This window comes from Gobius niger (assembly GCF_951799975.1).
Source record: "Gobius niger genome assembly, chromosome: 20".
Classification (NCBI taxonomy): Eukaryota; Metazoa; Chordata; class Actinopteri; order Gobiiformes; family Gobiidae; genus Gobius; species Gobius niger.
This window is the reverse complement of record NC_136871.1, coordinates 13366614-13382381: the sequence shown is the minus strand read 5'-3', so window position 1 is coordinate 13382381 and position 15768 is coordinate 13366614. Positions and strand designations below refer to the sequence as shown.

At 40.6% G+C, this 15768-nt stretch overlaps 1 protein-coding gene across 1 annotated transcript in view; it reads left to right on the top strand.

The window, feature by feature from the left end:
* The window catches only part of cntn4 (contactin 4), a 149090-nt gene that overhangs the window by 98060 nt on the left and 35262 nt on the right, over nt 1–15768 (top strand). The window contains exon 11 of the mRNA XM_079578548.1: nt 1929–2079. Coding sequence (XP_079434674.1) covers nt 1929–2079 — 151 coding nt within the window. The remainder of the gene's footprint in view (nt 1–1928; nt 2080–15768) is intronic.

Sequence of the window (15768 nt, the reverse complement as noted above, 5' to 3'; positions counted from 1 at the left end):
CTGAGCTGCCTGGACCTTCTGCCCCGTCAGCCCTGTCACTCTCCTCTCTCATTCTCTATTCATGCTCCAGCCCTCTCACTCACTCTGATTGGACTCGGTCTATGTAAAGCGCAGTGGTCAAAGCTAAAGAGGAAAGTCAAGGGGAAGCCATTTTCCTGCAAGCACTAGCTTTTTGGCATCCAAAAGATGTAAATTCCTGATTACAATGCCGTCAGTTTCTTTGACACAGGGGAGACATTTTTACAATATCCTTAAATCACTGAACTGACAGGTAATAACATTTATGGCCAAGAACAAATTGTTTTAAAGTGTCTTTTGTTGCCAACATTTAGTTGTTGATTTTGGAGCGACAGTGGCGCAGAGAGTAAAGCAGGTCGTCTTGTGATTGGAGGGTCGGTGGTTCAAATCCAGCAGGTGCACACCATAGACATAATATTAATAGACTATGTCTTCTCACTTACCATAAGAACCACATTCGAGGGGGGAATCATGGCAGATTTACAGACTCCTCCTACCCAGCATGTTCCTAAAAAGGGCATAAGAGCGGGATCTTCCCTGTAGACTCAGCCCTCGTGTGACGTGTAGTTTGGTCGGAGCCACGCCCGCGCCATTACCTCTAATGGTAACCTATCAATCAAAGTCCGGCCCTCATTAGTATACGAGATTTCTAAAATGTTCCTTATGAAAACCAGTCTGGTCCCTGTATTTGAGCCTAACCCAGCCTTATCACAGGAGGAATATCTAGCTGTAGAAAGTTTAAGAAAATTAGACGCCTGGCTTTAAAGTTGTTTTTAACGTGTCTAAAGTGCAACGCTTGCTTATGGAAGACTAGCTTGATCTGCTGCCCCTGTATGGCGGTACTGCAGCAATGTTGGCCCCTAGCGTCGTGGTCGTAAAGCAGCGCAACCTTCACCCACCTTGCCTCCAGTGTCTGCGTACACTGGTGTACCAATGAGCGTGTGAATGAGTGAGCGGTTCCTTGAAGTAAAGCACTTCGAGTGGCACTATATGAATGTGACCAATTTAACATTCAAAATGTGTTTATTCCTGCCTTTTTCAGCTCCGCCCTCTCTGTGTTAGCACTTCCTGTGAGTGGGATGTTCTACTGCTCTTTATGGAAGAAGGTTAAGATACAAATAGGAATAAACAGAAAACTCACCAAAAAGCTCAAAGGAAAACAGTTTGCTTCACCTCTGGCTTATAACTGAGTGACTTGACAGGAAAAAGTGACCTCATAATATTTTTTAGCAACATTTATGTTCTTACTTTCTGTTGTCACTCTGCGGTTTGACTGTGAGGAGCTGTACAGGACTGAAGCCGATCAATATATTTACTCAGTGGTATGTCTGAAGTGTTACATCAAAAACAGAAAGTGTCAGTGTCAGCTCAAGTTAGACCTGCAGTTTGGCCATGAGTTTTCTTTCCTGCTTTGATACAAGATGTTTTTATTTATGTTTACATATTGGTTGTGTTTTGTGTGTGTGCGTGTGTGTGTGTGTGTGTGTGTGTGTTCACCACCCCAGTATGTACAAAAGGTTTTTATCTCTAAATGTAGCACAAAAAGGTGAATCTGGCAAATAAAACATTTTTCTTGACATTCCAGTTCTTCCTTCCTCACATCTCTGGACAGAATTGAAGGTCCAAGTCCAAATAAAGAATGCAAGAAAATAAAAAGGAGACTGGAGGAGCATATGAAAAGGGCACTTGTTTAGAGAGCAGCAAAACGACCGTGGCATTTCTGTTTCAGGGAAAAGTGTGAACATATGGATATCTTTAAAGTGCAAACTGAATTACTCATAGATTCAAACCATATAAGCCACAAATGCAAAGCTAAAGACAATATCCATAACCATTCATCACTGTGTAATTCTGTCTGGACCAAAGCAAATGTGAAAATATATATATATATTTCTTATCTTTGCCGTCAGCTGTGGCCCCAGACTTCTCCCTCAGTCAGCTGAAGAGCCAGACTCTGGTGAAGGTGGGAGGTGATGTGCTCATCGAGTGCAAACCCAAGATGTCACCCTGGGGTGTCATCTCCTGGCGAAAGGGCACCGAGCCACTGCGGGAGACCAACAGGTGAGACTGCATGGCTTCTCATTAGTTTGTGTAACCTAATAGGACTGTATTACGTTTGTTCTGTAGATATTGTGTGCCACTAATAAGATACTGTAAATATTTGTTGTTCATTAACCATAACATATTGTCCCGGGAACACCGAACTGTTGGCTCCATTGTCAGCCGGGTCTGCTCACATTCAATCATAATGGCAGAGAGATCAACTTATATTCAATTATTTGGAGAGCATTAGTATGTGTGTCATTCTCCTGTATGGAGTGACTGGATGAGGTACAACAAATAGTGTAATGATTAATTATGTTTAACCTCTTACCACCCGCCTTAAAGGGACTATACGGAGTTTAAAATGTTAAAACGAAGTATTTTCCTCCCCCTACATGTTCTAGCCATGTCCTAATGTGTAGAATGAGCCCAGACCTGTTCACCACAAATACCTCTAAAATCCTGCACTGTCACTCAGAAAGGTGTTAATTCGGGTCCGAAGTGCCGTCATGCACGAGCTTTATATAAAAGGTGCAGTTACACATAAGACCTGAGGTGGCAGTAGTGAGCATAAAATGACTAACTTGCATCTAGCCCCTTTAAAGGGATATTTCAGGATTTTTGACATAGGGCCTCATTTCCTAGTTATCCAGAGTGTTGTTGATTTCTTGAGATATTTTTTTGTTAAATTCATGCAGTTCTTATTTTTGAAGAGCTTAGTGGCGCGAGGCTAGTGCATTTCTACGGTATCAGCTAGCCTGCATTAAAAACAGTCTGACACACTCCACAGTGCACTTGAGGCAAATCAGTTATAACGCCAGACTAACGATATAAACGTCTGTGTTAATCGAATCATTATAACTGTTTTGCATCTACATTTGAGCAGCATCAACTTCGTGGTTGTAAGCTATGCAGCGGTCGAGTGATCTGCTAGAAAATAGTCCCTCAAAATGCAGTAATATTCCCAACATTATTCTATCGACACAGACATTTATATGGTTAGTCTGGCGTTATAAGTGATTTGCCTCTGTGGAGTGTGTCAGACTGTTTTTAATGCAGGCCAGCTGATACCATAGAAATGCACTAGCCTAGTGCCACAAGAACTGCATGAATTTAAGAAAAAAATATAGAAATCAACAAATCTCTGGATAACTAGGAAATGAGGCCCTATGTCAAAAATCCGGAAATATTCCTTTAACCGAGCGCATTTTTTCCAGTTCGGCTTTACCTAAAACTAAAGCCAATCGAGAAGTGTAAATGGATCTGTTTCCCTGCCTTGTTGTCACTTTTGATGTTCTTTTTCCATCGCTTTTTTGGTTACATTTTGTTGCTCTTTTGTGGCTTTACTGTTGCATTTACGTCACATTGTTGTCTCTTTTTTGTCACGTATTTGCCTCTATTTCCATAGCTTTTTTTCGGGGGGGGTCACTTTTTTTTTCAAGAAGCTTTTAGATTTGGGTAAAGCTGAACTGGAGAAAATGTGCTTGGTTCAGGTGGGGGGGTTAAGGGGTTAATGACGGTATTGTAAAACCCAAAACACACCAAACAATCTGATGTGCTGCAGAACAAGTATGTCTATTACTTCCAGGCTTGTGCACATGTGGTGTGTCGCTCAATTTGCTTTGACTTTTTAGACTTTTTATGAGGACAGATTATAATTTCAATACAGAAGGAAAACACCTTGTTTGTCCGTAGCCGAGCCTGAATCCACTACTGCGTTTGACCCTAAGGCCCTGGTACGTGCTACACTATAGAGTAGAACATCTGTCCACAATGAAGGGTGAAGTGTTCCTCTGTTGCCTTGTCTCTGTCTAGGGTCACCCATTAGGTGTCACCACTCAAGCTTGTCAGCTGTGAAGGCAGCACTCTCTGCTCTGAGTCTTGCCGGATTTTGCATATACAAAGCAGTGTTGTTGCTTGTCAAACAAAGTGACTTGACATTTGCGTAGTGTTCTGATTGTGCCCTTCACTTGCCCTGAGCCAATCAGTCATGACTCAAAGATTTTGAATTAGAGAATTAAGATGCCTTTATAGTTCACATTATTAAACTTACCACAAACTTGGAGGAGGTTACAGAGGCTTGGATCAACAATGTTTGTTTATTTGAAACCCTCATATAACAGATTTCATGACCAAGTTCACACTCATAGTAACACAAAATAAAATTCACATTCAAACAGTTGCGAGTTGCATTTGCGCATTGACTTGCCTTGTGTACGAAATGCCAAAAAAGTACTGATTGATAATACTTAAAAGCCAAAAGCTAAACAGTCCACCCCATCTCATCTTAAATCTCCAAACACCTCTCGAAAAATTGACCGTAGCACGGATATTTTACAAGATACCAAATATTTGAAAATACAACTTTGTAAGAGTTTCCACGTAGCTGCTTTCGTTCTTTTAAGTTCTTTGACTCCATACAGACAACAGATAAGAATATAAACTCGTATTTTTCTACCAGTTGAATTCATTCGGGAGCATAGTGTTATAAATATTATGCAGAGATGTCTGCCCTCCAAGTCTGTTTGAAGTTAAAAAGTATGTTGCTACTTGGTGTAAATAAATGACCACCTGTGCAGCTCCCCCAGAATTAAGGAGGATGAGGTACAGATTTCTAATTAAAAAGTCAACAGCTGTATTGCATTACAGGAGGCCATGTCAGCTGCCAGGTTTGGTCTTTTTAGTCCAAGATGATAAGTAATTTTTAGGATCCGTCAAAACACATTCAAACTCCCCTTTTCCTCCCCCGTGCACATCCTTGTAAAGGTGTTTTGCAGCTGTTCAGGAAATCATTTCACACCTTGTCTTTTAATGGCTGCTCATTTAACGCAGTTTTATGGCACTATAGTCTTCAAACACACCCAGGGTACTCGCGACATCAGGCAAGTGTGCTTTCGTCATTTCAGTTGTTGCTTTCGGCACAATTAGCGGGGCGTGCGACAATCACACTTACAAAAACATGAAAACTAGAATAGTAATTGCATTGTGCTGCTTTAACTGTGGCATCATGTGTATCTGAGCTCAGGACTGTGCCATCATACAGCAACAGTAAGCCATTGGAGATTTTAACCAATAAGATATCCAGGCTTTCCTTATAAAAGTTTAAAAACAATCCGAATCACCTGCAAAAAGAACGCAAATAAGAAAAGGACTTGGAAAGAGTTAATTGTAAAGCATTCCACAGACTTCACGAGGGACTATTATTTTTCATTCCCTCCATAGTCGGCCGACTAACAGGCATTTTGGACAATTTTCCGTTTAGAGACTTTGCATGTGCTCCTTTGTTCCTTTGGTCACTCGTACAGAGAGGTGAGAAACCATCAGGCAAACAGTGAACCCCTTTTGTCGAAGATTAATTGCCGTAATTGCGTTAACACTCCAGAGTGGCTGGAGCAGGAAGGGGACTGATGTCAGCGGCTATGCAATCCATCTTCGTAGCAGCAGCCCCTGTTTTCCTGCAACAGGCCGGCATGGGGGGGCATAGGAGAAAGAGGGGGGGGGGGGCTATCTAGCCCAATGAGCCCGTAGGGACAGCCCCCAAATGCCATCAGCTGGTACAAATCAGTAAACAGTGTGGTGACGGACACATTTTCACTAGGAATGCACTGATCCGATACTGAACCGATGCCAGTTTTGGCTCTCAACGCCTTAAAAACACAACTTTTGCCACCTAAATCTATGTGAATATGGGCATGCTGTATGTTTTAGTTAGTTTTAACCTCCACAAATGTGTTTCTGATCGTCACGCAAAATTCCGTGGTTAGCATCAGAATCAGAAGCTAACGGGAGCTAACACCAATGCTAACGAAAACTAATCAAAGCTGGGTCAGAAACTATGATAGAAATACCTAAAGTAGCCTAATAAAGAAATAACTGATCTAACATATTTGTAATGATCAGATCACCTCATGTAAAATGGTAAATAGCCTCAACTTATAGAGCGCTTTTCTACTTTTGTCCGGCCCAAAGAGTCACCCATTCACTCTCATTCACAAACCAATGTATGTGAGTTGTTTATATTAATGTAACCTAAAGCCTGTAATATACCCAAGGATATTTAGTGTAGAAAAGTCCAGTGATCCTTGTTAGATTGTATCCACTTGGTATCGGGAAATATCGGATATCGGCAGATACTCAAATCCCAGTATCGGTATAAAGTATAAAGTTTGATTATTTCTCCTTTTATGTCTGCAGTATTGCTGTAAGACACATTCATCCCCCAAATCTGCTCATCTGCATTTGTAGATGACATCTGTGATTTTTTTTTTTTTTTTGCACACTGAAGAAAAGTTCCCCAAAAATACATTCCATCAACAAGTTGTGTGATCCAAGTTCTGTTAAAAAATGATTGAACAGTTTTGCAGACAAGTTAATCCCCACACCAAATGTATTATTAAATTGAAAATTTGTTGATTACAATGGTTTCAAAAAAACAAAGTCTCTGGAAACCTCAGAGCAGCCGTGTCTGGTGTCTGGTCTGGCTTGTGTTCACATCCACTGTTTATGGACGGCTTGCTCAGAGATGATAAGACTCAGCCTCCTACGTTTAAACAGGCGTTTATTGTGATTTGTTTTACATATTTGGGGATAAAAGCAAACAGTATAATCCTTTATTACATGTTTAGAAGGAAATAACTCGTCCTGTTTTGGAAATGTTATTTTAGCCTTTATTTCACAATGAAAAACAAAACAGATGTAGTATTTTTATCACGCCAGTAATTGTAGTATTTGCCTCGTTCTCTAACATACCCCAGTGTTTGGATAGTGGAAACCTCATAGTAAGAAACTTAGAATACACTTAATCTTTAGGGAGTGATTAATCTAAATCGAAATTTGAATCATTCCAATTAGCAAATTGTGGAGGGTTATTTTTGTAATGTACTTTGCAAACAAAATATGGGAGCTTGTTTTGTTTAAAATGTGTTAGTCCTGATTTTCAGACTTCTGTAAGTGTTAGTTTAGCTGTATTTTTGTCTTCTCTCATATGTTAATGCTCTTGGATATTATAAGATTTTCACTGTGAACGTGCACTTCTCTCCGCAATTGTATAGTAGTACTTGTCAAAGAAATATGTGTTTTTTTCCCCCATAATTATGCAGGTCTATTCTGAAGGCAATAGTTTGAAAAAGAAATAACAGAAAGTCATAACAGTAATTAATGTAAGACACCACTTGAACTTTTGCTAAAGTTTAATTTCTGACACTTAGTTGAAACCGTTTTCAAGAAACTTCTGCAATTCTCCCAAACTGCTACTTTATAATATTAATATGCTCATCGTAACGCAAAAAGCCAACCTATTGTAGGAGAAGTGGATGACAGCTCTTGCCTTCAGTCATGCATCTCTTTTCATCACAAATAAATCCAGGAGGTTTATTCTTCACTTTTTGCCTGATTCTTGACAGATTAATGACTGCGTGCATGACTTTAATCAGAGTAGAGGGCGAGTGAATATCTCCAACTGCCGTAAGCCGTTTCACATCATCCTCGTCTCTGGTGCAGCGGTGACAGCTAGTATCTGAGGCGTAATCTCAGAGTAACAAGTATCTCATTGAGAGGCTGTGTGTATGTGTGTGTGTGTGTGTGTCCAGTTTGTCGAATGCTCTATTAGTGCTTAATATGAAGTGGCTATCACCGCAATACGCTCCTCCCTATGCATATTATATATCCACCCTCCACTGGCAGAGCGAATAAGCATGTCTGTCACGTAGATGAGAGATGTCTGGCAGAGTGATCCCGTTTATAGGCCCATCTGCTGTGCCAGACGCCCTCCACCTAGAATCAGTGTCGGGGAAATCTCCCAAACTGTGCAGCAGGCAGGGCGGCCAACTTTGGATTAATTCACTTATCGCCGTCTATCTGTGCTCATGGTGTTATTTTTAAGCGGGATTTTAATAAAGTCTCATCGAGTATCTTGTCACATCATTTTTGGTGAGATCGGAATTAATGGGACCGAATGGAATTCATGGTGGCACTCATTAAATGAGCTGTGTGAGTCAAGTTACTGTTGCAGAGGCCTGTTTAGTTTAATGTCAAGCTGTTTCAGTTATTAGAAAGCTTGTTTTAACATCTTTGAATATCACTTTAATTGAATGATCATTTATTAATGTCTGGTGAATTGTGCTTGCCCAGTCAGCCAGACGACAAGTCTTTTCTTGTTCTACACGAAGAAGGGTGTTATCTCTGCATGATTGACGGGCTGATTAAACATCAGAGAAATAAATGAGATGTCCTCGACAAAACAATTATGATAACCCAAACACACAGATGTAAAAAGAACTAATAAACATCACACCAAAGTCGGAGAAACAGCACCATCTTTTGCCACATCAATAGGTGAACTACCTGTTAACTCCAGGTGAGATAAGTATATAGTTCTAATCTGAATGATGCGGGATTTGAAAGACGTGATCTGTGATTGGATCGATAAAAAACACTGACTTTTTTCCAATTCATTTCAATTTCATTCCATTTCAGCGGCAACCTTGGTGACTAATTATACTGTCTTGCCAGAAAAAAACACAATATTTTCTTGGATTAATTATAAAACTATTTAGGGTTCGACTTGTTATGCAGCCAAAGCCGTTTGTTGTTGAATGACTCACGGAAAAGATTACTTGTTTTACTTATTTTTGTCATGTGGACTGCACTGAAAATCGTGCTTTACTTCATCCATGCAATTAAGCTTCCTTAGTTAATTTGAACAAAACACACATAAAAACATCCTCATTGCTAACCAGTTATGCACCTTATTTCATGCTATTTATAGGAATGTAAAGTACCTATTGATAAAGGTGTAGTGCACTCCCTGTTGCCAGAGCCACCTCCCACCTGCATCTTTAAACAGCCACATGGAAGAGCAGCCCTTGGAAGAAGCTACAGAGTTTGGTTTATGCAGGCAGCTGTGCATTATACGCCAGTGAGCACACAAATCCACAGCTCTGCTCTGCAAATGCTTTATCTATCCAAACATGTTTCTGACTCATTCGACTGAGCTGGTGAATGTAATTCTATTGGCTGATTTTAAACTCAGGAGGTGGATCCAGAATGTACTTCTGTATTGAATGATTGCTGCAGTTTATTTTAATGTTACATAGAAATAGTTGTTTTTGTCTTGGCACAGTTTTCAACTCACCACAGATGTGAGTGAAGAGGTTTAGGAAACGCTACAAGTAAAAGTTGTAGTTTTAGTGCTGTTACTGATCAGAACGAGTCTGGTGACGCTTGACATGTGTGTTAATAAAATTTTAAATATCCAACACTGAAAATACATTCTGTTCATGTTCTGTACACTTGCTTCTCTTCTGCTTTGGATTTCCAGCTTTGCATAAACAAAACAGATATTATTGAACGATGCTGCAGATACTCTGGGAGTAGGAAACACTAATTCCTCATTTACACATGGGGAACTTGTGCGTAGTTTCTCAGGCTTCTTCTGTGTTACTGCTTTACATCTGCAGGAAACACAAGGATCGGGAGGAGAGCCCGATAGGGAAAAATTTGTTCGAATTTGACTGTCAATTTACTTACTTTAACGTCTCAGGTTGTTCTCCTTGTGTGTGTGTGTTGTGCTTTGGTCAAATCCTAGACTCTTCTATGACAACATGCAGAGGCAATACAGAGTCAAAGCTGGTCACTTTATGGATAAATCATTTTGGACTGCTGAGAACTGCTGTGACACCCTAAATCCCATAGAAGGCATTCCTTGTATTATCCATCAATCAATATGCAACATATTGCATATTGATTAATGGATATTGGAACATTTCAGGATGTTTGACATAGGGCATAATTTCCTAGTTATCCAGAGAGTTGTAGATGTTTATGTGTGTATATATATATGTATATTATATATATATTACTACACATGAATTCCATGTGTAGTAATTCCGGCCGTAAACAATCTACTGTAGATCCGGCAATGTGCTCAAATATAAGTTATTTTAAATTTTAAATGCAAATTGGTTTAAAAAAAAAAAAAAAATCAGTCAACACAGACATTTATGTGGGTAGTCTGGTGTTTTAAGTGATTGACCTACTAGTTACCATAGACATGCGCTAGGCTAGCACCACTAAACTCTTCAAATATAAGGAACTAAAAAGAAAAGGTCCTATGTCAAAAATGCTGAAATATCCCTTTAATAACATAATCATTCATGAATTCTCCTGTGGTGGTAACCTACAACTGTAGCCACAGCTGCCATGGGGCTGACTGACAGAGGTATGGTCCCTTGCACAAATACACAGTGGTGTTTTGCATTGGCAGGAGCTGGGATGGAGCTGCCAGGCTCCTGATTATAAAAGGCTTTGATGCCACCTGTCACAGTATTCTATAGTATCTTGTGCGGCAGGAAATACACAGATACTTGAAGAATGACTGCACTATTCATTATCCCTTATTCCAAAAGGGTTTGTAGTTGGCTAAATATTCCACTGTACAGGCCAGTCACAGATAGAGTGATTCTCTGATATGTGCTCAGATTAGGCCTGAGCCCTCTCTGGCCGTGTGCGTCCTGCGTAGCCCTCACTCGGGATTATTTTTATCCGTGGGACCGTGGTTGATATCATTTTTCAAAGTGAGAATCCGCCAGCGCAGCATGAGTAATCCATCTTGGTTCCTCTGACAATTTCCTGCAGAACATGTGTGCTCTTTATTCCTGAAGGGATCCCTCAGTGCATGTGGAGAGATGAATATCTGTGGAGGGGAATAAACCTGGAGAGCAATTTGTGATTAAAGAAAGCCTCACGCGCAGTCCCAGCAGCCCCCAGCGGACCGCTCCAATGTACGTGAGCGTTGGCCCTCCGCTCACAACGCAATTACAGCACAATCACATGCGCATCTGCAGGGAGGGAATTAACAGCTTCTCGATCAGCCGGCTTCATCAAGACACCTCCTCATCAAAAAGGCACATTTTACACTACATTTAATCTTCGCTGGTGCCTGTGTCCTCCGAGACCACACACTGTTGCAGCATGTGTGCGTGTAGAGCAAGACAAGCACTATTTTTTTTTTCTTTTTTGTTGAAGTAATGTACAGATGTCTTTGCATTCAATCTGATTGCTGTCCTGTGTTGCTATTTTTCAAGCAACAAAGTTCATTCTTTGTGCCAGCTCCAAACAATGATACAATAAAACTATACAGTATATTAAAACTACTACCAAATTACATGTTCTGTTCATGTATCTTTCTAAAGATATATGGTACTCAATAATACTCGTAATGTTTAAGCAGATTGATGCAATGTAAAACAACGATCTTTTGGGTGATCATCTCCTATCATGCCGCTATGTGGTGCAGCATAAAGCGGGGCTAATGACCATGCATCAAGGTGAGACTACTGGCCAAAATCAATATCAATTACACCTACATTGAAGAATTGTCAAGAGTAAATGCTCAGGTGTCCATGCTATATTAGCTTCAGCATGGGGAATAAAAATAGATTGAACAACTTTTTATTGAGCGTTAACCCTGGAACTGACGTTTGCACAAACAAACAACAATCAGGGCATTTATCTATACAATACTGATGCAGTGGTGCGCAGAGATCTGAAAACGGGAGCGGTGGATCTGAGAAACTCTGCAGGTTGTAGGATGCCGAGTCCACGCGGCACAGCTGGACTTGATTTATGTGGCTGACAAGGCCGTTTCTCTCCATCGCGGCACACTGTGGGGAATCTGAGGAGGACTGCCTCTCAATTTATCTCACCAGGCCCCACCCCTCTCTGACTTCAGGGTTTTTAAAGCAGTCAAGAGCATAGATCAACACTTCAAGCTTGGCTCCGCCCCCGTGCCATCTCAGAGGATATGATGACCTCAGCCTCTTTGTGTTGTATTCCACAACATGAAATAGCTAGGTCTCAGCATTAAAGGCTGTCTGTTATTTCATTGTTTTTTTCAGGGAAACCCTACACAAAAGAGTACCTTTAAGAGGTGGTGAAGGTAAAGCTGGACAAGGGCGAGGTCGTGGGTGCCGTGTTTTTGGACCTACAGCCAACCACTCTGTGCTACTGAGGAAGCTAAGCAATTACAATCTGTCTCCAAGAGCACTACAGTGGGTAGAATCATATCTCAGTGACTATATCCAGTGCGTTCTTTCTTGTTTTACTTGATTACACTATTTTGTTTTATATATTGCTTTGCATTGTGAGCCCAGAGACACATTTTATTATAAAGAAGCTTTATTAGAAACCGAACCGAACCGTGAGATAGCTGAGCATTACACTCCTAATATATTCTAATGAAACCAAATCCACGTTTTTTCTGGCCAAGCAATAGGCCATGAAAATGCAATATTTCTCCTCGGTTTCCATTTAGCCCATTGGGTTTAAAGCTGTGTGGTAATGTGGGCTAGAAGGCGAATTATTTGGTGAAACAAGTGGAAAATGCGACTGTCGCCTCCTATTGTCCACGCCACGTTCACTAATACAATTTTAACCACAATTGTACAATTGTATTTGTCTAATTTACTTGCATTCTGTAATTGTTAGATACTATGTTATTTTATTACATTGATTGCAGTTTTTGGAAACATTAATAGTTCTTCAATTGCATCCAGCCTGTTGTGGAAACGATCAGAAGCCTTTTCATTTTGGGAGGCTCCAGCTGCTGCCTCCGCGTTTCAACCCACTCTTCCCCAAGTTCAAAGCTGTTGCTCTCCTCCTTTTCACCACTTGTTATTTGGGTGGTGACAGTCCCTCTCCGGATGTAGAATTTATCAAACTGATCAAAGAGAAAATATGTTGAAATGAAACATCACATGGAAGCGATTCAAGTGCCTTTTTTTGATTGTAGTGAGGTTTACAAGAATAACTTTTTGTGAAAAGAATGTAAAGTAACTGAGATGGTAGTTACATATTACAAATATAAAGTTACAAATTGCTTAGTTTTAAAGGATCTGTACCATGCTATTTTAGTCATTCCAAAGTAAACTATATGCAGTTATATGATATTGTACCTCTACGCAGTATTAATTTTTGTGAGAAATAGAAGTATTTTCTGGAGGTATTTTTCCAACCCGGAAGACAAGACGCTTGGATTCAGTTAACTCCACCCCCCTCTCCGCCCATGCAACTTGAGCAGTAGTAGAAATATAAATATCACAGCAAAAAGTGAAGTAACTTCACAATGTAGTTATAAGGAGTTGACACACGCTAACACGCATTTTGATTTACCCACCGCTCTGGCCGTGTTGTTATTGTGGGAATCACGTTGGTTATAAGAGTTCATCCACTTTGGTTCTGGCCAAGGTTCACCAAGCATCCATCAGTGAAGAGACAGTCACAGACAAACATTATTTGGATGATAATTGCTGAATCCTGTAGCCTCTCGTAGCGGAGACATTATCGTTAGGTAAGAAAAAGAACAGGTGTCCAGAATCGGTTAGAAAGAGCTCTTTGTTCACAACCTTCGGTGCAAACATGACATCTGTTCGGACGCTCTGAGGGTGTGTGTGTTTAATTTGCAGGGACAGCGCGGCGCGGACAACTCGGGCATTTCCCTCCTTTTTTTTCTTTATTTCTTTCTTACAACAGAAATAGTGTCATAACTCGGTCGTTTATCAGGAGGAGGTGGAGCAGCTGCTCAGAGCAGGATTCAGCAGGATTGCTGAGAACTGTGTGAATGAAGCCAAAAAACACTCTGGGTTTTTTTTTTGATAAGGAATTAGCATTACATGGTTAATAGCACCAAAATGTCGATTTTGCATGATCCTTACAAGACCTTTAAAGGGGGGGTATTATGCAAAATGGACTTTTTCAAGCTTTACATCATGTTATTGTGTCATTCCCTCATTAAAAACATGCCTGAAGTGTTGCCTTGGCACATTCACGTATTTTTGAGTAATCTGTAAAAACTCTGATGGCAGCCATTTTAGGGATAGGTTTGCCTGAGTCCTCCTAGGAACGCCCCCACCTCCTGGAGACGCCTCCGAGCTTTCGTCACCAGCCGAGTAACCAACCACTGCTCCTCAGCAGAACCCCCTCCCCACTGATGGTATATCATATATATGATATTTCAAGACATTCACTACAGCCACTTTGAGAGAGCAATTTTATACAAGGCAGTTATTCTAATTTACTGCATTTACAGACCAACAGAAGGTTTGGTCATCATTGTAGTGTGATATAGACTCGTGCTATGTGATTGGAAAAAAGCAGAATACCCCCTCTTTAAGTAGAGGTCTGTACTTCAATAGGTAATATGTAGAATTCTTGGAATTTTCAATGTCAGATACATTTTCCATCGGAATTTTGGGGAATTTACAGGGAACTGAAGGCTGCTTCTTTACAGAAAGATATCAGCGTAAGAATCTGATTTGATTTGATTACAATATTACATTATTTTAAGAGTCTGGATTGTTCTATAATTTAAGTCTTTTCTGTTTAATGCAGCTCTGTGTCAGAAACAGGCCCCGCCCACCCCTCGTACAGAATCGGTCACTGTTTGTCATGATCTGAGTTTAAGCAATTACAGTGTGAAAAAACAAAACCATTATTATATACAACTTTGTCACCTGTCCCACCACTTTTTGGAAGGAGTAGAGCAGAATTTAGGTTTAGGAAAGTTCTGTTATGTTTCGACAATGTGGAGCCTCACACTTCTTGTAGGAGGTGTTTTACGGTTCAAAAACAATTAATGGGTAACTGAGTAAAGAGTTCACTAATCGTTTGTTCAATGAAAAATTTGAAAATATAATGTTTGCATTTTGACAGTGTTGCAGCTAGCCAATGACAATTTCCAGAACATTTCCGGAAATGTATGGTCGACTTCGCCCATTTGCAACCCTCAACACCAGCTTGAGACTTGATTCTCTCTGAAACACACACCTGCAGTATGTGTTTGGAGGGATTACTCCAGTGCATTTGGACATAAAGCTCCTTTCAAAATAATAGTATCCTTTTGGAGGATTATTGGAATATCCTTTAAAGCCTTGTGAAGCAGGATAAAAGAGTGCCACTTTGTGTTCTTTCTCTCCTGTGAATTATTGATACATGGCCTGTTGGAGGTAAAGTGAGAATGCCTCATCCTTAAAATGTAACGGTCACATATTGTCTGTGCTCCACTAGAAGAGAGGAAATCAGACAGAAGTATTGAACAAGAAGAGAAAGATGCCTTCCCAGAAATAGAAAGAACATGTGCTCCACACAAAAACCCTCACACATGCTGGCTCAATTCTACAGTGCTGATTTTTATTCTGGAGAATCACGCGCTGTTAAGTTCGAATGAGGTGTGAGGAGCGTATCATCTTGTATTCAACCACCCCTCCATTGACTTGTGTGTTTGACCCCAGCTGCTCTTCTATTATCTTTGGACTAAAATGCTCCACTCATGTAGACAGCCAGTCTGCTTCACTCTCTCCATTAAAGGGGAATAAAGGCTGCTCAATGTGAATGAAGCATCAACAGAAGTAGACAATGTGTTGGATGCGCAGGAAGTGCCTCGCGGCGCAGGAGGACCGCTGAGGATTCCACTCCGCACAAGAGCTATTGTACCTACGTGTTCATATCTCCAATCTGTAATCCATGCTGCAGAGTCACATGATGCTGTTGTCCCTGAGGATTCTAGTGGGCATATGCGGCAGAGAGCATGAATGCAGGTATTTACTTATTCTGACCTTTTGTATCGAGCTGGGTGCTGTTTGCCCTAAAGCAGGTCATCACTTCTAGTTCTAGTTTTACTGCGTCTAAAGGGTTTGGTTTTCCTCACTTTGC